The sequence below is a fragment of the Arachis ipaensis genome, chromosome B7 (assembly GCF_059453495.1).
Source record: "Arachis ipaensis isolate K30076 ecotype BB chromosome B7, ASM5945349v1, whole genome shotgun sequence".
Taxonomy (NCBI): domain Eukaryota; kingdom Viridiplantae; phylum Streptophyta; class Magnoliopsida; order Fabales; family Fabaceae; genus Arachis; species Arachis ipaensis.
In genome coordinates this window covers 2497941-2523732 of record NC_142442.1, presented here as the reverse complement: position 1 = coordinate 2523732, position 25792 = coordinate 2497941, and the positions used below count along the sequence as shown (strand labels likewise).

The window sequence follows — 25792 nt, the reverse complement described above, 5'->3', positions numbered from 1 at the left end:
ACACACCTAGGAGCCTTAATTGACTATCAACATGATTAGTTTATGAAATTAGATTAATCAAAACCTAATTGAGGGGAGAACTTGAAACATTGAAATTTTTTAAGTTGGGATTGATTTAATCTAATGTCATAAACTAATCATGTTAATAGTCAATTAACACTCGCTACAACATTTTGGGTCTATGACTATGGTTTTTTTGTCACATTTTTTTTACAAATAAAAAAATCTATAGTCACAATTTTTTGAAAAAATGGTGACCATAGAGTACCTATGGTCACGATTTTTTACAGTGACCAAAAAGGATTTATGGTCACGGTTTTTTAAAAAAGGTGACTTAAAAGGGTCTTTGGTCACGGTTTTGGGAGTGATCAAAAGGGGTCTATGGTCATGGTTTTGAAGGGTGATCTAAAAGGGTCTACGGTCACGGTTTTGGGGTGACCTAAAGGGATCTATGGTCATAGTTTTTTACAATGACAAAAAAGAATCTATGGTCACGGTTTTTCAAAAAGAGTGACTTAAAAGAGTCTATGGTTACGATTTTGGGGGATAACCTAAAGGGGTCTATGGTCACGGTTTTGGGAGTGAGCTAAAGGAGTCTATGGTCACGATTTTTCGAAAGGGTGACCTAAAATGGGTCTATGGTCACGGTATTGGAGAGTGACCTAAGGGTCTATGGTCACGGTTTTGGGAGGTGACCTACAGGAGTCTATAGTCACTGTTTTAGGGGGTGACCTAAAGAGGTCTGTGGTCACGGTTTTGAAAAGGGTCTACGGTCACTGTTTTTCAAAAAGATAACCTAAAAGGGTCTATAGTCACGGTTTTGGGGATGATCTAAAAGGGTCTATGAACACGGTTTTGGGGGGGGTGATCTAAAATTGCTATAATCACAGTTTTGGGGGTGACCTAAAAAGGTCTATGGTCACAATTTTGAAAGTGACCTAAAGGTATCTGCGATCACGGTTCTAAAAGGTGACCTAAAATGGTCTATGGTCACGATTTAAAAAAAAAGCGATCTAAAATGATTAAGTTGAATACTATTAATTTTAAATTAAAAAATTATTTAAAACTTAAAACTAATTAGTAAGTTGACAACTAAATATTATATTTTTAATATAATTTAAGTAAATTATGATTGATTTTTAATTATTATTCTACCTTCTAATTTTATTAAAATTTCTCCACTATTCTAATCCTAACCCTAATCCTAACTCTAATTACTATTCAAGAATATTTTTGTAACTAAATCAGATTTTGATCATTTGAATATAAATTAATTAAGATTCTTAAATAATTTTTTTATAATTTTGGGTATTTCATATATTTAAAATTTTAAAATTTTAATAATTAAAAACTAATGATAATTTTATATAATTTATTTTAAATATTAAAATTTTTTATTTAATTTTATAAATAAAAAATTAAATATAATATTTTTAACTTTAACTTAAAAAATTATTTAAAATTTAAAATTAATTAATAACTTAATAATTAAAAATTAAAAAACAAATTAATAATTGAATAATATTTTTAAAATGATTTTAAAAAAATTAAATTAAATTTTAAATTACTCTATATCCTACTTGATTAAAATTATTAAATCCTAACCTACCCTATCCCTCACCTACCCTTACCCCCTCAGCCCCTTCCCCACGGTTAGAAAGAAAGAAAGAAAGAAAGGAAGGAAGAAAGAAAAGAGACGCCGGCGCCGGCGGGGATGGGTGTCGCCGTCGTCGTTACAGAACCGAGAAGGAGAGGGAGGAAACGTTGAGAGAGAGGAACGTCGTCGAGCCAAACGCGAGAGAGAGAGGGGGCCACCGCAATCCACGCCGCCGCTGGAGGGATCGTAGCACGTCGCTGCTGCCGTCAAGATCGCGGTCGTCGCCGTCCATTGTCGCTGTCGCGTCGCCATTGAAGAAGAGAGGGAGAAGAGAACGCAGGCCAGTGGCCCAGGGGGAGGAGTTGCCGCCGTTCGTGCCTCCCGTCGCCGTTGCGGTCTCGCCGTCGCCGCTGTTTGGGTAGTCACCGGAGGGAGCCGTGGCTGTCCGCGCCGCCGTCGGAGCTGCTGCTCCATTCCGTCGCTGTCTGCGTGCTCGGGTATGTTTGTTCCCTCTTCCTCTGACCCCTTCACCCAACAATGTACCAAATTCCTAAGCTAAAAACCCCTTCACTTTTTGCTTGCTGTGTTAGATGTTTCTTGCTGGATTTATTTAACTTTTTGCTTTGCTGCTGGTTGCTGTGTATTTCAAATCTTGCTGCTATGTTGCTAGTTTGTTAAATGGTTAAGTTGCTAATTGTTGCTGTGTTAGTTGTTTCTAGTTGAATTTAGTTGTTTCTAGTTGCTAATTACTCAATCATTATAGTTTTCTATGTTTCAGCTGCAATGGACTAAGCAGTAAGATGCCTTTGTTTATTGTTTCTATCTTGGATGATTGTTCTTTCGGTGGATAGGACCTTAACTGGCATGATTTGATTGTTTACATTAACATTTACAGCAAAATATATAATATTGCTTAGCATGTTTAGTGATAAATATCCAACTATCTATATGTTAAGCATAAGCCTAATCTAATTAATTAATTTCCAGCAAAATAAGGTTCAAAAGATATGGATGCATTGAATCCTTCTTGGAGAAAGAAACATCGAATCCTTCTTGGAAGCTCTCCTTACCGCATGTACTTGTGGGGACCCTTTCATCATTTCTATTTGGATACCATCTTGGGTTTGTGCTTTATAGTTTCTCCTTTGCATTCTTCCTTGACTTTGATTGGTAGTCCAGTTAACTTTTCAATATTGATCCTCTGTTTTTTGTTTTATCCAGAGTAGTTAATGAACCACTTGAAAGCATATCTAGGGATCTTGGCTTCCGGGGAAATATCTTGGCAGAAGGTGAAACTAAAAATTCCAATACCATGCTTAATTTGATGCATTCTTAAAAGTTTCAAATAATTTGATCTGGTTTGATTTGTTTATTTATTGTTGTGTGGTTTTGAATGAAGGTCTGGTGGTGAGCATGTGTCTTGGTGGTGCGTTAATTGGAAGTCTATTCAGTGGCTGGATTGCTGATGCAGTTGGGTGTCGTAGGGCTTTCCGGTTGTGTGCTTTGCCAATGATAATTGGCGCTTCGATGAGGTTATATTTCTAAAGCCAGTATATTCTCTTCATCTTTAATATCCTAGGTTTCAATGCATCTTTTTAGGCTATTTTTATTTTCTCTTTTCTGTTTTCCAGAGTTGCTTTTTCTGAAACATCTGACCCCACTCTGATTTAAATTTAGTCAAGTAGCAGATTCCCTTGTTCTCAAATGTGAATCCTTATGGCTAGTTCTCAGTGAAAATTTCTGTGTTTTTAATTTTTCAGTGCAGCAATAAACAACTTGTTTGGTATGCTTGTAGGATGGTTATTTGTTGGGACTGGCCTGGGTCTGGGCCCTCCTGCTGTTGCTCTGTATGTGACGGAGGCATGAATATGGTTGCATCTGCCTAATTGAGTAGGCTGAAAATTTACTTGATTATTCGTGAGATCACAATATTTGGTGGATGGTAGGTTTCTCCTGCTTTTGTACGGGGTACCTATGGAGCCTTAATCCAGATTGCAACTTGCCTTGATATATTGGGACCTTTATTGATCGGAATCCCTGTCAAAGAAATCTCTGGATGGTATGATTTAAATTTGAAATCATGTTATATACTTATTACTAGTCATATGCGATGTTAAATAGACCCTTTTTTGGGCCTCAGGTGGCGGGTGTGTTTCGGGGCATCTACTATTCCTGCTGGCATACTTGTTCTGGGAATGGTCTTCTGTGCAGAGAGTCCACATTGGTTATACAAGGTTGGCAGCTAATATTAGATTTAGATGAAATTTTCTCTGTTATCATCGTTTTATTATAACTTATTGCTGAATCCCATGAAATATGTAATGTTGATAATACAAATTGTTTAAGAGTTCCTCTTATGTTGCCTTTGAATGTATGCTTGATATCAATAAGTGAAAGCTTGAATATGCCTTGTTATGCTGCTGTTGTATCTGTTTACTCTCTCATTGTAGTGTTGGTTTAAGTTTGTCGGTAAAAACGTTGAAGAATATATATGTCCTAGGGTTTGTAGTTCTCCAAAGCTTCTCTTCACTTATTTGCTTGTTCTCATTGTTCTATTTAAAACCTGACTTTTATGGGCGTGAATAAAACATTATCCATAACCGCATCTCTTCTAGCCTCGTCAACGTCAGGTATAAATAAAATAGTATTGATCTTCACTGGTCAGTGAGACAGAAGATCATTCATTACCTAGTGTTTGTAGCTTTTGAATGTTCCTTTTTGCTTCTCTTCATTGCATTTTCATTCCTGTATCTCTCTGGTTTCCATACTTCACATAACACCTGGTGGTTTCTCTCTATGATTATGTAGCAAGGAAGAATTGCTAAAGCAGAAGCCACATTTGAGAGGCTTCTGATGGGTGCTTCAGAAGCAAAATTTGCTATTTGCTATGTCAGAATTATCTAAGTAGATAGAGGAGATGACACTGATCCTGTGAAGCTCTTAGGATTATCTAAATGTAATATATATTTTGATGTGTTTTGTACTTTTTGAAACGAGACTTTATTTGGTATTACATGTAATGGATAAATTACACTCTATTTTGATTTGTGTTGTTTGGACTAAAAACATATCTAGCTTATAATGTAACTTTTATGATTTAGATTTCTTGAATTTCTCATTTTTAGATTTATTTTGTGATTATCATTTTGGGATGTGATTATACTTTTAAAAAAAAATTAAATCTCATAAAATAAAATAGGCTATGGTCACGGTTTTACAAAAAGGTGATTATAGATAAGCTATGGTGGCTATGGTCATGGTTTTAAGGTGGGGTGACTATACAGGCTATGGTCATGGTGAAAGCCGTAGCCATAGATAAGGCTATGGTCACGGTTTTAAGGTGGGGCGATCATAGATAAGGTTATGGTTACGGTTTTAAAGTGGGGGTGCTGATGAGCGGATAATTTATACGCTTTTTGGAATTGTTTTTAGGTAGTTTTTAGTAGGATCTAACTACTTTTAGGGATGTTTTCATTAGTTTTTATGTTAAATTCACATTTCTGGACTTTACTATGAGTTTGTGTGTTTTCTGTGATTTGAGGTAATTTTTGGCTGAAATTGAGGGACCTGAGCAAAACTCTGATAAGAAGGCTGACAAAGGACTGCTGATGCTGTTGGATTCTGACCTCCCTGCACTCGAAATGAATTTTCTGGAGCTACAGAACTCCAAATGTTGCGCTCTCAATGGCGTTGGAAAGTAGACATCTAGAGCTTTCCAGCAATATATAATAGTTTATACTTTATTCGAGATTAGACGACGCAAACTGGCGCTCAACGCTAGTTCCATGCTGCATTCTGGAGTCAAACGCCAGAAACACGTCACGAACTAGAGTTGAACGCCAAAAACATGTTACAACTTGGCGTTCAACTCCAAAAGAAGCTTCTGCACGTGTAAAGCTCAAGCTCAGCCCAAGCACACACTAAGTGGGCCCCGGAAGTGAATTTCTGCATTAATTACTTATTTCTGTAAATCCTAGAAGCTAGTTTAGTATAAATAGAACTTTTAACTATTGTACTAGGCGTCTAGTCTTTTGACCATTGGTCCTTTTTCCCTATTCTCGAATTCTTATGCTAATTATGGGGGCTGGCCATTCGGCCATGCCTGGACCATCACTTATATATTTTCAACGGTGGAGTTTCTACACACCATAGATTAAGGGTGTGGAGCTCTGATGTACATCGAGTTTTAATGCAATTACTACTACTTTCTATTCAATTCAGTTTATTCTTGTTCTAAGATATTCGTTGCACTTCAACATGATGAATGTGATGATCCGTGACACTGATCATCATTCTCACCTATGAACGCGTGATTGACAACCACTTCCGTTCTACCTTAGGCCGGACGCATATCTCTTGGATTCCTTAATCAGAATCTTCGTGGTATAAGCTAGAATTGATGGCGGCATTCATGAGAATTCGGAAAGTCTAAACCTTGTCTGTTATTCCGAGTAGGATTCAGGGATTGAATGACTGTGACGAGCTTCAAACTCGCGATTGTTGGGCGTGATGACAAACGTAAAAGAATCGATGGATTCTATTCCGACATGATCGAGAACCGACAGATGATTAGCCGTGCCGTGACAGAGCATTTGGACTTTTTTCACTGAGAGGATGGGATGTAGCCATTGACAACGGTGATGCCCTACATACAGCTTGCCATGGAAGGGAGTAAGAAGGATTGAAGGAAGACAGTAGGAAAGCAGAGATTCAACAGGGACAGAGCATCTCCATACACTTATCTGAAATTCTCACCAATGATCTACATAAGTATTTCTATCTTTATTTTCTGTTTATTTATTATTATTTTCAAAAACCATCATAACCATTTATTATCCGCCTAACTGAGATTTACAAGATGACCATAGCTTGCTTCATACCAACAATCTCCGTGGGATCGACCCTTACTCACGTAAGGTTTATTACTTGGACGACCCAGTGCACTTGCTGGTTAGTTGTGCGAAGTTGTGAAGAAAGTGCTGAGTTAGTAGATGCGCATGCCAAGTTGAATGTCATTGTTAGAGATCACGATTTCGTGCACCAAGTTTTTGGCGCCGTTGCCGGGGATTGTTCGAGTTTGGACAACTAACGGTTCATCTTGTTGCTCAGATTAGGTAATTTTCTTTTTATTTTATTTTCAAAAAATTTTCAAAAATTTTTTTTTTCCTCTGTTTTCGAAAATCATTCAAAATTTTTAAGAATGAATTCTAGAGTTTCATGGTAACATGTTGTAGCTTGGTTGGCTGTAAAGCCACATCCAAATTCCTTTGGATTGAGGCTTCAACTTGTCAACATAAAAGGCATGTATATTGAATTGGATGAAGTATCAGCTGTTGCATGCCTGATTTATATCCTAAAGCTGGCTGGCTATTAGCCATGTCCAACTCCTGAATTGGAGCTTTAGGCTAACATTGAAAGATTCCTAGAATTCTTATTAAAAATTATGAATTTCTTATTTTCTTTTTCCTATAAAATTTCGAAAAAAAAACCGGAAAAAAAAATTTAATAAAATCATAAAAATAAAAAATATTTTATGTTTTTTGTTTGAGTCTTGTGTCAATTTATAAGTTTGGTGTCAATTGCATGTTTCTCTTTATTCTTGCATTTTTCGAAAATTCATGCATGTGTTCTTCATGATCTTCAAGTTGTTCTTGGTAAGTCTTCTTGTTTGATCCTCATATTTTATTATTTTGTATTGTATGATGTTTTTCATGTGCATTTTTACATTCATAGTGTCTAAACATGAAAGATTTCTAAGTTTGTTGTCTTGCATGTTTTCTTTGCATCAAAAATTTTTTTCAAAAATATGTTCTTGATGTTCATCATGAACTTCAAAGTGTTCTTGGTGTTCATCTTGACATTCATAGTGTTCTTGCATGCATCATGTATTTTGATTCATAATTTTCATGTTGCGAGTCATTTTCATGTTTTTCTTTCTCTTCATAAAAAAATTCAAAAATAAAAAAAAAATCTTTTCCTTTTTTTTTCCATAAATTTCGAAATTTCGGGTTGACTTAGTCAAAAAAATTTTAAAATTAGTTATTTCTTGTTAGTCATGTCAAAATTTCAATTTTTAAAATCTTATCTTTTTCAAAACTTCAATTCTTTTTCATTTTTTTCTCTATTTTTCGAAAATGTAAAAATATTTTTCAAAATTTTCTTCTTAATTTTATTTCAAATTTTTGAAACTTTACTAATAATTAATGTGATTGATTCAAAAATTTGAAGTTTGTTACTTTCTTGTTAAGAAAGGTTCAATCTTTAAATTCTAGAATCATATCTTTTAATTTCTTGTTAGTCAAGTAATCAATTTTAATTTTAAAAATCAAATCTTTTTCAAAATATCTTTTCAATCATATCTTTTTCAACTATATCTTTTAAATCTTATCTTTTTCAAAAATTTGATTTCAAAATATCTTTTCTAACTTCTTATCTTTCAAAATTGATTTTTAAATCTTTTTCAACTAACTAATTGACTTTTTGTTTCTTATCTTTTTCAAAACCAACTAACTACTTTTCCCTCTCTAATTTTCGAAAATCATCTCCCTCTTTTTCAAAATTCTTTTTAATTAACTAATTGCTTCAATTTTTAATTTTAATTTCAATTATTCTTCTAATTTTCGAAAATCACTAACTCTTTTTCAAAATTTATTTTAGAATTTCTCCTTCTCTCATCCTATTCTATTTATTTATTCATTTACTAACACTTCTCCTCATCTCAAGAATTCGAACCGATCCTCCCCCTTGTATTTGGATTCTTAACTCTTCTCCTGCTTCTACTCCTTTCTTCTTCTACTAACATAAAGGAATCTCTATACTGTGACATAGAGGATTTCTCTTCCTTTTCTGTTCTCTTCTTTCTCATATGAGCAGGAACAAGAAAAAAGACATTTTTGTTGAAGCTGACCCTAAACCTGAAAGGACTCTGAAGAGGAAACTAAGAGAAGCTAAATTACAACAATCCAGAGACAACCTTACTGAAATTTTCGAACAAGAAAAGGATATGGCAGCCGAACCTAACAACAATAATGCAAGGAGGATGCTTGGTGATTATACTACACCTACTTTCAAATTTGATGGAAGAAGCATCTCAATCCCTGCCATTGGAGCAAACAATTTTGAGCTGAAGCCTCAACTAGTTGCTCTAATGCAACAAAACTGCAAGTTTCATGGACGTCCATTAGAAGATCCCTATCAGTTTTTAACTGAGTTCTTGCAGATCTGTGAGACTGTTAAGACTAATGGAGTAGATCCTGAAGTCTACAGGCTCATGCTTTTTCCTTTTGCTGTAAGAGACAGAGCTAGAACATGGTTGGACTCACAACCTAAAGATAGCCTAGACTCATGGGATAAGCTGGTCGCGGCCTTCTTGGATAAGTTCTTTCCTCCTCAAAAGCTGAGCAAGCTTAGAGTGGATGTTCAGACCTTCAAACAAAAAGAAGGTGAATCCCTCTATGAAGCTTGGGAAAGATACAAACAGATGACCAAAAGGTGTCCTTCTGACATGCTTTCAGAGTGGACCATTCTGGATATATTCTATTATGGTCTATCTGAATTCTCCAAGATGTCACTGGACCATTCTGCAGGTGGATCCATTCACCTGAAGAAAACGCCTGCAGAAGCTCAAGAACTTATTGACATAGTTGCAAATAATCAATTCATGTACACTTCTGAGAGGAATTCCGTGAATAATGGGACGCCTCAGAGGAAGGGAGTTCTTGAAATTGATGCTCTGAATGCCATATTGGCTTAGAACAAAATGTTGACTCAGCAAGTCAACATGATTTCTCGAAGTCTGAATGAATGGCAAAATGCATCCAACAGTACTAAAGAGGCATCTTCTGAAGAAGAAGCCTATGATCCTGAGAACCCTGCAATGGCAGAGGTAAATTACATGGGTGAACCTTATGGAAACACCTATAATTCATCATGGAGAAACCATCCAAATTTCTCATGGAAGGATCAACAAAAGCCTCAACAAGGCTTTAATAATGATGGAAGAAACAGGTTCGGCAATAGCAAGCCTTTTCCATCATCTTCTCAGCAACAGACAGAGAATTCTGAGTAGAGCCCCTCTAGCTTAGCAAATATAGTCTCTGGTCTGTCTAAGGCCACTTTAAGTTTTATGAGTGAAACAAGGTCCTCCATTAGAAATTTGGAGGCACAAGTGGGCCAGCTGAGTAAGAAAATCACTGAAACTCCTCCTAGTACTCTCCCAAGCAATACAGAAGAGAATCCAAAAAGAGAGTGCAAGGCCATTGATATTGTCAATATGGCCGAATCCAAGGAAGAAGAGGAGGACGTGACCATAATAATTTTCATTTTGCTGCTTTAGGAGATAAACCTCATATTCTTTCTTTCTCAACTACAACTAACATCTTTTTTTCAATACTAAGTTAAATTGTGAACCTTTAATATAATCAGTATTAGAGAAGTTCACTTGGAAATATGCTATTCTTTTCCATCTTTAAATGGAAATGATTGAATTATCAGCCTCAATTTTAAATCATTCCATATTGTGGACATATGGAGTTTATATATGAATTATGCGAGAAATGCTGCTATAGTTATATCATTTTGTTTAGGATGCCATCTAATTAATAATATATATTTTTTTTTGGTGTTCATTATTTTTGTTTTTTATTTATTTGTTTTAAAAATACAGTTGATGCTTAAAATTATTATAATGACACAAATATGCATGTGTATAGTCAAAAACGCATATTGCAGTTGGAAATTCAAAAATAAAACAAAGAGTCAACAAAAATTTAAGACTGCAATAGAGTAAATCGATGACAAATATCCTGGGTCAATTTCACCCTGTTGTCAAGTGCCAACTTATGGGAAGCATAAGGTGTTATTATTATTATTTATTATTATTATTATTATTATTATTATTATTATTATTATTATTATTATTATTATTATTATTATTATTAATTGAAAGAAAAGAAATTAAAGAATTTTGTTGAAAAAAATTAATTGAATCTAAAAATATTTTTTCTATTCAGTATCTCTATGTTTCATTTTTGTGGAAAAAGGAATTTATTATTCTCAAGTCACATAATATTTTTTTATCTACACCCTTTAATAAAAATGCTCTTATTAGTACCTATTTATTATTGCATAATTTTGACATACGTATGAAATAATGTGAATTAAAGTTGACTTTAATATTTTCATTCATTTGTTTGCTTTGATGCAATTATTTGGTAAAAAAAAGCTTAGATTTAGGAGGATGTCCATTTTTCTTCAAAAGAGGTTAGTGTTACATTTATTTTCTACTTTTATAATATTAGTTTAATTAACCAAATTAATTGAGAAGGTAATTTTTTCTTTTTTTTTAAAGCTATTATTTTTCTTTTTATTCTCCATGATATACACCAAATATTAAAAGGCATAACATATTATACGGTGGATTTAATTAGTAAAAAGCATAGAAAATAATAGTATTTTTAGAAATCAGGAGATAAAAATAGAAGAAATTCTTAAGGAGGTTCATCATTACAGAAGAATTTGGGAGAGATTCAGATTTAAAAAGAAATGGACATTAAGTATGTATGCCGCAGGGTCGGTGTGTAGTGATTAGAAGATTTTGAGGCGGCAAATCCGTGATTGTTTGTTTGCAGGATCTTAATTCAATGCTCGGGTTGTTATCTGTTGTATGGATAGTTTGTCTAGAACAACTGATGTAACTATTTTTTTTGTTGTTCTCTTAGTTTAGGTTATCTTTTTGTATCAATTTGTCGTTGGATGTATTTTGTGGAACTAATTTTACTAACTGCCTTTTAGTTTTGGTAAATTAAACATATAAAAAAAAAGCAAGAAAATAATTTGAAAGCATATATTTGTGTTAAGATATGTAATAAGAGACCGTGTTCTTAGATACAAACATTTGTATTTGTCTTCTGCTTTTAATTGTTATCCATTTGTTATTTTTTATAGTCTACTTCTCATCTCATTTACTTAATAGATAACGATTTGAATTATGATTATTTGGCATCTTGGCTAGCTAAAGGTAGCCAATCAAAATAATAAATCTGCATTTGATGCTAACTGCCAGCAAAAGTACACCAATAAACATTTTGTGTAAATGACAACTCTGTTAATTTTATTTAATTAAAGAGTTTTTTATCTTAAAAAAAATATACGTAAATTTGTAAAATTGTACCATATTGTGCAAGTTATTAAAGAAAATAGTTTTATGATAGTGTTTTTATTTTTCGATATGGTTTTTATTTCAACTTTTAAATGCAAATTGAATTGAAATTTAATTATTAGAAATAATTCTTTTCTTTTGAGTTGGTATTTATATTTATTTAATATTTCATTCTCTAATTACTTTGCAGAGAGGTCAATAAACTTATGCAACAATTCATATGTAAAAGTATTTTAAGATAGGCAACACATGTTGGTATAAATGTAATTTTAGAAAATCAATTATGATTAAAAAATTTATTGTCATATAATTTGTGTTGGAATATTTTTTTATAGGACATTGAAAAAGTAAATATTTTTAAATAATGTTATTTAAAATCACAATGAAGTGTAATTTATTAATAGGATATAATATATATATATATATATATATATATATATATATATATATATATTATTACCTTTTTAAATTTATTTTTTACAATAAGATGATATATTTAAAAAATATAATTTATAATTTTTCAGATTTTAAGAATATTTAGTGTTAAAATTTTGTGTGTAAGTGACAATATTGATATCATATTTAACTTATGTACAAGAATATGCCTAAATAACAAAGATCATTCAGATTGGATTTAAGTTTACGATAATTAAATAGAATATATTAATGCATAATAATAATAATGTCTAATTCATCTAAAAAATAAGAAAAATTCAACGAAACGGATTTTAACAAATATTTTTTTTAAAAATGTTTTTTAGTCTAAACAACATTTAATCAAATAATTTTTAATATAAATATTTTATTTAAGATGGTACAAATTGTAAAAGTTTTTTCGATGTAGTATAAATTAATTTTCAAAGATAGAATTTTAAGATTTTATTTATAAAAGAAATAACTACTCGTTTAGGTTGGTAAAATAAATAATTAAATGTCATTTAACTCACAATATACTTATGAAATAATTGTAACTCATGAATACGAAAAATTTGTAACAAATTTATATATATATAATAAGTTAAATTTAAATGTTAATAAAAATTATGAATTATCAAATAGGCAGAGACTCGAAGAACATATAAAGATTGAATCGCATTAAAATTATTTGCTTTTCGCTGCTCCACTATTTTTTTTATAGTTATTAGTCTTTTTTGTTGTTAATAATATAATCCTTCTTATATAATAAAAAAAATGATATTTGATCTCATATCTAATTGTTTATTGTTTTTAACTTTTTTAATTTTAAGATTTGTGTATGTGATGACGATGATTTATATTATTACTATTAAAATAGGTAGTGTTTTTATTTTTCTATTTTTAGATATTATATAAAAATCCTCTACTGAATAATTAAACAAATAAATAAAATTTACTATCTTATTTATTATCATGACAAATAATAGATTAAATATTTTTTTATTTTATTCAAATTTTTGATGATAAAAGACATATTACAATGAAAGATATGATATACTTAAAAATAATAATTATTAATATTAATAAATAAGTATCAATAAATTTTATAAAGGAATAGTATTTAGTCTGGGCATAGCCCGAATTTTATACTAATATATCTAAACAGATATCAACTTTAGAAAAATGAAATTTTAATTATATATCGTTGGATTTAGCATGGGATTATTTGATAGTAAATTTTTTTTTATTTAAAAAACCTAAATTCATCAAATAAATTTTTTGTTGGTGTCGGAACCAATTTTTTCCGTTAAAATAAACAACTCGCACACACTCCCTTTAAAAAAAAAAAAAAACCAATACCCCAAGCACTACACTTAGATTTATTGGATTTGTTGCTAAAATATCAATATTAAACTCAAAACTTTTGACAGATAAGCAATAAGCAATAACTCGTACAAAAGAAAGAATTAATTACATTTTTCGTATAATCTCATCTCTTCTTCTATTATGGATAGACTAATTTTTTTTCAATGATTTTGAATTTGTTTTATTTAAAATTTTTTTAATAATATTTATATATTAGTGGTCGATCAATTGAATTACAAAATTTTTCATAAAAATAATATTTTTTAAAATTCAATACTAGTTTTTTTTTTCAATTGCAAAATCTGTAGTTGTTTAATAAATAAACAGTTTCTAAAAAGATTTCCTAATAATAATAAAAAGAGATTTTCTTTGTCGGATAATATCCGACAGTAACTAGCGTTTTTCCTGTAGTATCAACGCCGCAAGCTGGCTCACGCACTCCTCAAAGACGCAGCCTCGAGCCTTCCACCCTCGTCGTCGCCGCTGGTGGTTCGCCTCTTGTTCGTGTCTGCCTCTGCTTGCCTCTTGTTTGTCCTGACCTCTGTTCCCCTCTTGTTTGTCGTCTGCCTCTGCTCGCGTCTAGTTCGCCGTCACGATTTGCCTCTAATAAGGTGATGTGCAGTAGATTATTAGCTCATTGTTTATTCTGTGAAATTTTGTAGAATATTTTTAAAGTTCTGACGTCATTAATATCTCAGTCCCAATACTCCTTACCAAACGCTACCTTAAGAAATTGAATATGGGTCCTATTAGAATAGGTTGTGGCCGCAAAGAGATAGACATTTGCATTCGGAAAGGGAACCATAGCAGCTGATAAAGGTAGCTGGTGGAGAAGAGCTGGGCTAAGAGCTGGGGCCTTAACAAAAAAGCTGCTGGAGCGACGAGTGTGACATTTGGCTTCCCCGAGAATAACCCTGTGAAAGGCACTCCGCGGGAATGGGGTAATATCACTACTTTCAGAGATGGGAGTGAGAGTTGGGATGAGCTTTGTAGCGATGTGGGGAGTCATGCCCCTCCTTTGAATGCCTTGGACCCAATTCAATCGGTCCTTCAAGTTTACCCTTTTAGTCGCCCTCTGACCCTTCAAGAGTCACATCATCTCATCGAACTCCGTCTTTAACGTATTCATCCTTTCCTCCAAGGCAGCGCTAAAAAGAAAGCTCACAAAGCTTCAAGAACAAGGGCTCTGGTGCCAAATTGTAAGAAACCAAACATAGAAACTAGAAGGAGTAGTATAATAGTGTTATTCACCCTGATGAGTCTAGATCTCAGCAACAATCCAACAGAAATAGGGCCCTATAGGCTATAGCAACCCCACTCTCCAAGCCAATTCCCAAATTCAGCTCGCCTTTCCTTTCCTACCCTTACACCCCTCTTTCCCCGATAGCAATTACACGCGCTATGCACACACCCACAGGTTAGCATGGCATTCCCCTTCTCTCAATGTCTCCCCAAGACCCAAGTTATCAATACTCGAGGACCCACTCAATTTTTCCAAATTTTCCACTCTCTGATTCTTCTTAATTCCAAAATTGTCCCTGAACCTTTTGCGCCTATATATCCACTACACTGTAGGGTATTTATCTGTGTTTTAAAATGGTGGGTACAACAGCGCCATGGCGATATGGCCTTGAGGATTTTGTTCGTTCCTTTCTTTTTGTGTTCTTTTTTTCAATTTACATAGGTTCATTATGTCTACTTCAAGACAACCAATATTTTTTTGTTGAGTTTTTAGTATTTGACTGTGCCATAATTGGCATTTAAGTTCTATGTCTAATATTTTTTGGTGTGTTATGACTTGATGTTATGTTTATTTGTTAAATTTGCTGAATTAATTGCATGTCTTGTCAGTAGATAATTGCTTATATTAATTAGATTTTATAATTTATTACATGTGCAGTTTTTCTTCTTTTTTGTGCATACATGTATTTTTTAGGCCATCTGCCATTTCCTGCAATGCAATACGCCATAATCCGGCATATTTTGGCTCTCAGTGATGACTCGCCATCAACAATAAAAAACTATGATTTATCATCGAAGCTATTAGATGCTTGTTTGCGAAGTAGTTAAGTTACAAATTAAAAAATTGCTTGAGTCTTAATGATTATAATTTTCTTTTGATGTCATGTTTTTTTAACTTAGGTAGAAAGCACGCCATGTCTTTAACACTTGAAAATGGTGACTTTTATTACAATTACGAGCAAGGGTCTAGTGATACCACATTAGGAGAAAGTGGATTTTCAGATCTGCCTTCCTTTCTTCCATACCGGGTGACGGTCCGTCAATTTTCTGAAAACAATGACCATGATAAATTAAGGCGTTGGTTTGAAAGACAACTAGAATGTACTATTTACGACAAGAATATTTTCTTGAGAATGAATTTCCTAGATTCCTCACAAAAAAGGATCATTTCAGATTGCTACGAATTGAATTTAGCTTCTTGGCTAAAGACCAAATCAATTCTGAAGGATAATTGGGATGCAAGTAGTTGGTGGAAAACAATCAAAGAAGATTTCATGTTGATCTTTAAACCTATTTTTGAAGGTTTAAAGAAATTGCATCTCCAGAGACAATATCATGGGAATTTAACTTTGACATATGGCATCAAAGTTAAAAAGTGCGATACACAAGTATGTGGTATTCTCACCGATATGGTGGAGCAAGATGGACGTGCTGATTTGGATAGGATGCTATCTACTGATGTCCAAATGTTGCAGCTCATCATAGAGCAAGTTGTGAAATTCCCAAACCAACAATATTGTATACCTGCAGAGGTTGACGAGTTATGCTTCCGTCAACTCGAGCTCCATACGAGGTATTTTCTTTTTTTTTCCTCTAATAAGTTTAAATGATGTGATACGTGTTTAGGAGGGCATTTTCGTTCCTTCGTTCTTAATTCCTTATTATGAGAGAAACCTTAACTTGAAATAACTTCCATGTAGGCAATACGCCCTAAGAATCGAATGGGCTCTGGATCCGGTTCTCTTCTGGAATGTAAACAGAAGAATAAACTTTTTGGAAGCACTCCAATGGCTGTTTTATCCTCACGGACAAACACCGAATGACGAGATTATACTTTGTTCTCAATTTCGGAAATGGGATTATAATCATAACGATGCATGTTTAACTGAAGTCTACAAGAAGAGCATACGCAGCAAAGCTAAGATTTTTGACGACGACTATAGTGTACTCACATTCTATCGGAACTGCATCCAGCATGGAAACTTTAATAAATGGAAAGAGGTAATTAAAATTTTGAATATGTTTCTCTATGATAGGTTACTTTTTTCATATTGATTAATTCTTTTGCAGGCGAATTCTCCTGAAGAACTTCACGAGACATTTATGAGATATTATAATCTTTTACTTCCAAGTATAGAGACCATGAATGCTATTTTAGCGCTTGAAAATCCCTCTGGAAGGTTAGTAATCTAAATGCTGTTCAATTTGTACTTCTCTCTTTTTTTTTTTTTTTGCTTATTTTAATTATTATTTTTCAGGATGAAAGTCTTAGTGTGGTCATTAGCATATCAAATCGACTTAGTCACATAGAGGATATGTGAAAAAGGTTAGATTCATGTCTACTTGTGTGTTTAGTTTTGCTAATTGATGAGCTACTTCTCCATTTCATAAAGACAAGAATGCATTTGTTCACTCTAGTATTCATTGATCTGATTTATTATAATTGCAACATAAAAAAATATCATCTATATCCGCCTGAAATTATACTACCAAGATTGAGCTTACTGTAGAAAGAATCACTGGATATGGAGTGAAAGGTCAGTGGTCCCATTTTAATTATAAAATGCATGGAAACATTTATCCAAGTTGTATCAATAAATGCCTAAGTCTTTCCATCTCAACTCTACAAATGCAACTAACAGAGTTATTTTTAAGGCTGATGAAATGAAATCTGAAACAAAAGTTGCAATAACATTAACGTAAACCTTGGTGCAATTATGCCGTAATAGCTTTCAAGTGATCAATCTGTCATGGACATAGTATTATTTGACATTAGAGTAGCCATGATTTTTGTTGTTTTAATTTCTAAATAAACAAAACGAAGTGACCAACTATTTGAGTTCGTAATTCTGAAATTTCCATAACTTTCCTTTAAATTTGTGTCTCCTGCGAACTTATGCAGATTTATGCAAATGTGCTTGCCGAAGAAGTTGTTGCAAAGGAAAATCCAAGAGGATTTTTAAAAGAAAAACCTTAGAATTTCTAGTTTGTTCTTGGGAATCTCATCTGGGACAAGTTCCAAAAACCAAACTCCAATTAAGATCTGCAGAGTGCCTAGTACTTTATTATTAATTTGCACTTAGTGACCTGTTTTGAAGTTTTAATAGCAGTGAACTCCTTTAATTTTTAAGCAGATTGTGTTTATTATTTCATGAACAATCGTTTCTGAATTTTAAATTACGAGTTTATATTTATTGTTGTTATTATTTGGATTAGAAATTAAATTAAAATATTAATCAATCAGTACTCGGGTTGATAATGTTAACATAAAAGCAGCCAATAATGGATGAATGCTGTGATAGAAAGTTGACAATGGTGATTATTATAGGATATTATAATTGTAATTAGAAAAATGATATTGCCACTCCTATTTTTAGTGATGTCATTTCACACATGATGCCACATGATTTTTTTGCATTGTATATTTGTATAAATTTATATAAAAAAGAATGATATTATCAAAATAAAAGTCATAATATTCATTCTCTAATCATTATTCTTTTAGTTTCTGTACAAAAATTAAACTTATTTTATTTTCCCTATGATTTAACTCTTCTTTTGAATTTAGAGACATTTTGGCCAACAATCAATTTGAAAAGCTACTAATTTGCATTATTACATATGAGTTGGCAGCTTGCCATAGAAAAATGTTAGGAAATAATACTTTTAGCATAAAAAAATGGATTTTCTAGTATTAATTTAAATATGTAAAATATAAATAGGAAAAAATGTTAATCATTCCAGCATCTCTGGTATTTACTTTATAGTCTCTACTATATTCTTCGTTAATATGTTATCTTCTTTCTTCTATGTGTACATTCATGATGAATATATTAGCAAGTAGCAACCCAAATTACAATAGGAAATCTATTCTATAAAGAAACGCACACAATCAAAATATGTTCTTAATGTTCATCATGATCTTCAAAGTGTTCTTGGTGTTCATCTTGATATTCAAAGTGTATGCATTATTTATTTTGATCTTAAATTTTTATGCATTGTTTCATTTTGTTGTTTTTCTCTCTCCTCATTAAAAATTCAAAAGTAAAAAAAAAAAAATATCGTTTCCTTATTCTTTTCAAAATTTTCGAAATTTTGAGTTGACTTGGTCAAAAATTTTTAAAATTTAGTTGTTTCCTGTTAGTCAAGTCAAAATTTCAATTTAAAAACTTTATCTTTTCAAATCTTTTTCAAAAACAATTCTTTTTCATTTTTTTTTATGATTTTCGAATTTCATTCTTAAAATTTTTCAAAATCTTTTTCATTTTTCTTTTAATATTTTCGAAAATTTTAAAACTAATTTTTCAAAAATCTTTTTCTTATTTTTATTTCATATTTTCGAAAACTTTACTAACAATTAATGTTTTGATTCAAAAATTTCAAGTTTGTTACTTTCTTGTTAAGAAAGGTTCAATCTTTAAGTTCTAGAATCATATCTTTTAGTTTCTTGTTAGTCAAGTCATCAACTTTAATTTTAAAAGCAAATCCTTTTAATTTCTTTTTCAATTCTTTTTCAAAATAAGTTTCAATCATATCTTTTTAAAATTTTAATTTCAAAATCTTTTTCTAACTTCTTATTTTTTCAAAATTTATTTTCAAATCTTTTTCAACTAACTACTTGACTTGTTTGTTTTAATTTTAAAAAGTTTACTATTTCTTATCTTTTTCAAAACCACCTAACTACTTTTCCACTTCTCATTTTCGAAAATCACTAACCACTTTTTTAAAAATCTTTTTAATTAACTAATTGTTTTAGTTTTTAATTTTCTTATATTTCTTTTTCAAATTTTCGAAACTAACTTAATAAACAAAATAAAAACAAAAATATTTTCCCTTTTTTTCTTCTATTATTCGAATTCTCTCTCTCTCCTCTCTCTTTCTATTTATTTCATTTATTTACTAACACTTCTCTTCTCATAATTCGAACCCCCCTCTCTCTGTGTTCGAATTCTTCTTCTTCTTTCTTCATTCTTATTCTTTTATTCATCTACTCACATAAAGGAATCTCTATACTGTGACATAGAGGATTCCTCTTCTTTTCTTTTCTCTTCTTTTTCGTATGAGCAGGAACAGGAATAAAGACGTTCTTGTTGAAGTTGATCCTGAACCTGAAAGGACTCTAAAGAAGAAGCTAAGAGAAAACAAAGCACAACACTCCGAAGAGGACCTAACACAAATTTTCGAAAAAGAAGCAGAGAAAACAGACATGGCAGCCGAACCTGTCAACAATGGTGGAGATGCAAGGAAGATGCTTGGTGACTTTACTGCACTAACTTCCAACTTCTATGGAAGAAGCATCTCAATTCCTGCAATTGGAGCAAACAACTTTGAGCTTAAGCCTCAATTAGTTTCTCTAATGCAGCAGAATTGCAAGTTTCATGGACTTCCATTGGAAGATCCTCATCAGTTCTTAGCTGAATTCTTGCAAATCTGTGACACTGTTAAGACCAATGGGGTTGATCCCGAGGTCTACAAACTTATGCTTTTCCCCTTTGCTGTAAGAGACAGAGCTAGGATATGGTTGGACTCACAACCTAGGGAAAGCCTGAACTCTTGGAAAAAGTTGGTCAATGCTTTCTTGGCCAAATTCTTTCCACCTCAAAAGATGAGCAAGCTCAGAGTGGAAGTCCAAACCTTCAGACAGAAGGAAGGTGAATCCTTCTATGAAGCTTGGGAAAGATACAAGCAATTGATCAGAAGGTGTCCTTCTGACATGCTTTCAGAATGGAGCATCTTATGTATATTCTATGATGGTCTGTCTGAATTGTCCAAGATGTCATTGGACCGCTCTGCTGGTGGATCTCTTCATCTGAAGAAAACCCCTACAGAAGCCCAGGAACTCATTGAGATGGTTGCAAATAACCAATTCATGTACACTTCTGAAAGAAATCCTGTGAATAATGGGATGACTCAAAAGAAAAGAGTTCTTGAGATTGATACTCTGAATGCCATATTGGCTCAGAACAAAATATTGACTCAACAAGTCAATATGATTTCTCAGAATCTAACTGGATTGCAAGCTGCATCCGGCAATACTAAAGAAGCCTCATCTGAAGGAGAAAATTATAACCCTGAGAATCCTGCAATGGAAGAGGTGAATTACATGGGAGAATTGATGACAAGTCATTATATGCCTACTTTTCAAGCTAATTTCACTTGTTTCATTAGTTTTTATGCACTTTCTTACATTGTAAGTTAGTAATTTGGAGTGGAATTGCATGGTTTATTTGAATCAATCAACCACCCTTTAATTGGCATAAAATCATGAGGTTTAAGCTTGAATTAATTGAATTTTATATGAATTTTAAACCTTGTGAATTTGTTGATACTTTGATAGGTTGTTTTGATTACTTGTAGGTGAAGAAATTGAAGAAATAAAGAAAAGCATGGCCTAAGGAATGAAAAGCGTAGCAACACTCAAGAACAAGAGCCCAAAGCTCTTGCCAAGAGCGCTACATTAAAGACAAAGGAAATCGGAAAGCCAAAGCTAGGCTCTCCACCAAGAACCGAGCACTACACTTGAAGGGGAGACAAGGCAAAATTTTCAAAGCTAGGCTCTTGCCCAAGAGCTTTATCGGGCTCTCCTGGGAGGAAATTCAAGGAAAATGTGTCTGTGAGCGTCTAGCCTATGGCATCTTTGTGTTGTTTCAGCACTTGGATAAGTTCTTCTTCTTGCTGCTCGCTCAAGCTTGAGTTGATGATCACAGGGTAAGTGTTGTTCTCACCCAAATATGCATATTTCAAGCTTGGAGGTAGGGTCTTCAGCTCCAGTTTAGGTATCTCTCTTTGATTACTGTCCTTGTGGTTTGTCATGATTGAACTCTCCATGGTTTCTTGTGGTAGTTCTCCATGTGGTATTTGTTGTTCCAATTCCATAGTTCCCCCACATTGCTCTTTTTCCAAAACCCCTTGAACTATCTGTTCTATGGTGTCCACCATCATACATTCTCCTATTGATTCCTTGGGGTAGCTCATTGCCTTGAAGACATTGAAGACCATCTTCTCCTTATGTAATCTCAAGACTAGTTCCCCTTTTTGCACATCAATAATGGCTCCAGCAGTAGCTAAGAATGGCCTTCCTAGGATGATTGAAGTGTTAGCTTCTTCTTCTATATCCATCACTACAAAGTCAGCTGGGAAAATGAATTCCCCCACCTTTATTAATAAGTCCTCCACTACTCCATGTGGGAACTTGAATGTTCTGTCAGCCAGTTGGAGTGCCATTCTTGTTGGTTTGGCTTCCTCAATCCTCATTCTCCTCATCATGTTCAAGGACATGAGATTGATGCTAGCTTCCAAGTCGCACAGGGCCTTCTCAATGTTGATGTCCCCTATGATGCAGGGGATTTGAAAACTCCCTGGGTCTTTCATTTTCTGGGGGAGTTTCTTTTGTATGATAGCACTACACTCCTCTGTTAGCACAACAGTTTCTTTTTCTCTCCAGTTTCTTTTTCTTATCATGAGTTCCTTCAAGAATTTGGCGTAGAGGGGCATTTGTTCCAACGCTTCAGCAAATGGTATATTGATTTGGAGCTTTTTGAAGATCTCCAAGAATCTGAAAAACTGGCTATCCTTCCCATCCTTCCTTAACCTTTGTGGATATGGTGCCTTTGCCACGTAAGGCTTCAAGACTGGCTTTGGTGAGGATGGACTAGGATTGTCTTCTTTCTTCTTACTTTCAGGCTTTTCTGCAGCCTCTTCTTCGTGGTTCTCCTGGCTTGGGGTTGCCTCTTCTACCACCTTTCCACTCCTAAGTGTGAAGAGGCCAACACCCTCCTTGCAGGTTGGGCATTGTTGCTCACTCCCTCTTCAAACACCTCAGCCTCCATGACTTGCAAAAAGCACAAACAAACCAAATGAAACATGGACATTCTAATGCTAGAATGTTGTTAGAGGGTTAGGTGACACAATGTGTCAAACAATTAATGTGCTTAGTAAAAATAAAAAGAAAAAGCTTAATCTAGACCACCAGCTTACTTAATCATTGTCAATCAATTTCAATCTCCGGCAACGGCGCCAAAAACTTGATGTGTGGAAAACGATCCAACACAAAACTCACCGGTAAGTGCACCGGGTCGCATCAAGTAATAATACTCACGGGAGTGAGGTCGATCCCACAGGGATTGAAGGATTGAGCAATTTTAGTTTAGTGGTTGATTTAGTCAAGCAAACAGAAGTTGATTTGAGTGATTTGTGTCTGACAAGAATTAAATTGCATGAAATTTAAAAGGAAAGGGGGAATTGACAAGAATTTAAAGTGCATAATAAGTAAATGGGCTGAATCTTAAAGAACAAGTAAAGTAAATAGCAGAAACTTAGAACGCAAGAAATGTAAATTGCAGAAGCTTAGAGTGCAAGAAAGGTAAATTGCTTGAATCGTAAATGGGTCAGGGAGCAGGGATTGCAGAAATTAAACAAGGGAAAGTAAATTGCAACAAGCAGAGGAGTAAAAGATGAATTGAGTTGAAGTAGATCTCAAACAGAAAAGTAAATCAGCTTGAAGAAGCATTCAGCAAATGAACTAAAGAGAAAATGCATATCTCAGGGGTCAAGAGACTAGAAAACCAAGTCTAGATCTCACTGCCTTCTTTGATCTAATTCAAAAATCAATTGCATGAGAATTAAAGATCAAACAGTAGAAGAAGTAAACTCAAATCTCAATTTCTCAAATGGTGCAGTAAAATGAAAACAGAGAGAGATCTCAAGGTGAGATTGAGACAAAATTTCCTCAATTTTCAACACCCAAGACTCAAGCAAAGTATGTAGAAAAGAAAACAAGAAAACCCAGAGGAAGAGAATTCAATCTCCTTCCCAATTCTCCAGAAAACTCTAAATCTCAATAGCAACAATGAAAAATCAAAGTGAGCTCTCCACCAAAAGTCCAGTGAAAAATTCTAAAGAAAAGCTCCCCTCTGTAAGTCAAGTAAAAATTCTAAAAGAAAAGCTCTCCTAAAACTTAAATACTAAGCTATTTATACACTCTCTTCTAATGATCATTAAGCCTTGAATTTGGGCCTTTGGCCTTGATGGAATTGGGTTGAAGATAGTCTCTGTTGATTGCTTTTTGTCTTGAGAAGAAATCCGTTTGCACTTTGGACTTTGGGATCATTCACGTTTGAGTCAACGTTTGAGGCAAACGTTGACTCAAACGTCTTCGTGTGATGGCGTTATGCAGAACGGGTGGTTGCTGTCACTCACGTTTAAGTTTACGTTTGAGGTCAAACGTGAGCTCAAGCGTGATCCTCCCCAAGGCAATCATCAGCTAACGTTTGACCTCACGTTTGAGGAAAACGTTGGCGCAAACGTGGCTCCTCCTCCAGGGTATTCTTAAGCCAACGTTTGACCTCACGTTTGAGGCAAACGTTGGCGCAAACGTTGAGCTCCTCCAGGGTGGCTATACTGTCATTCACGTTTGAGTTCACGTTTGAGGCAAACATGAACTCAAACGTGATCTTCTCAATGCTGCCTTTATTTCCATTCCTGCCATCCCCTTTCTTCAACCTTCCTCCATGCCTTTTGTTCACCTATCATCAATCAACAAATGTATCAAAGCTATGCTAAAATTATGAGACTTCTTCTTATCCTTGACATATAAGCAATTATAGCATAAAACCTCATGAAAATACATCAATTCACTCATGGTTGACTGAATCCAAGTACACATGAATTTTTACCCAAATGGCTTACTTGTAACTCAAGAAAGTGCATAAAACCCAATGAAAACAAAGAAATAGACTAGTAAAACTAGGCTAAGATGCCATGGCATCAAGGTGAACAATCATGCCAGAGGAGGTGCAGCCAACCCTGCTGGACAAGAGAGGAGAGTTCTAGGATCTTACATCAATCCAAACCTAGGAAACTGTGGTAGCAGCATTCAAAAGCCAACCATCCATGTTAACAATTTTGAATTAAAGCCACAGCTTATCACACTGGTTCAAAACAATTATTCTTTTGGAGGAAGTGCCCAGGAAGATCCTAATCAGCATCTCACTACATTCTTAAGGATCTGTGACACAGTAAAGTCAAATGGAGTTCACCCTGATGCCTATAGGTTGCTTTTGTTCCCCTTCTCCCTAAGGGAGAAAGCATCCAAGTGGCTAGAATCATTTCCGAAGGAGAGCCTCACAACTTGGGAAGATGTAGTCAACAAATTCTTGGCAAGGTTCTATCCTCCACAAAGAGTCAATAGGCTGAGAGCAGAGGTTCAGACATTCAGACAGCAGGATGGTGAAACCTTATATGAAGCCTGGGAGAGATTCAAAGATTTGACAAGGAAATGCTCCCCTGATATGTTCAATGAATGGGTACAATTGCATATCTTTTATGAAGGACTGTCATATGAATCCAAGAAAGCTATAGACCACTCTTCTGGAGGCTCCCTTAACAAGAAGAAGACCATTGAAGAAGCCATTGATGTCATAGAAATAGTGGTTGACAATGAGTATTTTTATACCTCTGAGAGAAGCAACAACAGAGGAGTCATGGAGCTGAACAACATGGATGTAATTTTGGCTCAGAACAAGTTGATTGCCAAGCAATTGACGGATCTCACAAAGAAGATGGAGGCAAGCCAAGTAGCAGCAATCCATACCCAATCATCAGCACAAGAAGAGTCAAATACAGAGGAAGAAGTAGTCAACTACATTGAAAATTCTGCAAGACAAGAGCATGACCCTTATTCCAAGACCTACAATCCTGGTTGGAACAACCACCCAAACTTTGAGTGGAAAAACCAACAAAATCAAAACCAAAATCACATACCTCACAATCCAAACCATTATAACAACTCCACTCACCAACACTCCAACCAAAGACCATATCAGACCACACAAAACAGTTATTCCCAACCACCATATCAAAATCAAAACAATCAGCCTCATCACCCCACTTCTAACCCACCTTCTGAGGACAGGTTTTCTAAGATCGAAGATATGCTTGGAAATCTTTGCAGGGAGTCTAAAGATATAAAAAAATTTCAAGGAGTTCACTACTCTTCAGAATGCAAGATATGA

At 33.9% G+C, this 25792-nt stretch overlaps 2 protein-coding genes and 2 non-coding genes across 10 annotated transcripts; 2 read left to right on the top strand and 2 right to left on the bottom strand.

The window, feature by feature from the left end:
* The first annotated feature begins 672 nt into the window (after window positions 1-672).
* On the top strand, window positions 673-3605 carry LOC148550144 (putative plastidic glucose transporter 2). The gene is made up of 6 exons (XM_088493411.1): window positions 673-740; window positions 1915-2094; window positions 2585-2719; window positions 2819-2886; window positions 2997-3129; window positions 3358-3605. Exons 1-6 carry the CDS (start codon window positions 673-675, stop codon window positions 3461-3463), a joined length of 690 nt encoding a protein of 229 aa, XP_088349537.1. The 3' UTR covers window positions 3464-3605.
* A 10326-nt stretch (window positions 3606-13931) lies between these two features.
* Window positions 13932-17910, top strand: LOC107610185 (uncharacterized). 7 transcript variants are annotated; one of them, XM_021106937.2, is made up of 6 exons: window positions 13932-14149; window positions 15681-16353; window positions 16481-16781; window positions 16851-16960; window positions 17039-17106; window positions 17683-17910. In XM_021106937.2, exons 2-5 carry the CDS (start codon window positions 15695-15697, stop codon window positions 17088-17090), a joined length of 1122 nt encoding a protein of 373 aa, XP_020962596.1. In that variant the 5' UTR covers window positions 13932-14149; window positions 15681-15694; the 3' UTR covers window positions 17091-17106; window positions 17683-17910. The 7 variants fall into 7 exon arrangements, with proteins under 7 accessions (XP_020962596.1, XP_088349860.1, XP_088349859.1 ...); XM_088493734.1 differs by lacking the exon at window positions 13932-14149 and adding an exon at window positions 14168-14479; XM_088493733.1 differs by lacking the exon at window positions 13932-14149 and adding an exon at window positions 14168-14737.
* Window positions 17911-20391: 2481 nt separating this feature from the next.
* Window positions 20392-20495, bottom strand: LOC148550143 (small nucleolar RNA R71). The gene has a single exon (XR_015892819.1). It is a non-coding gene; the product is annotated as a small nucleolar RNA R71 (small nucleolar RNA).
* Window positions 20496-24967: 4472 nt separating this feature from the next.
* Window positions 24968-25074, bottom strand: LOC148550142 (small nucleolar RNA R71). The gene has a single exon (XR_015892511.1). It is a non-coding gene; the product is annotated as a small nucleolar RNA R71 (small nucleolar RNA).
* Between the last annotated feature and the right edge of the window lie 718 nt (window positions 25075-25792).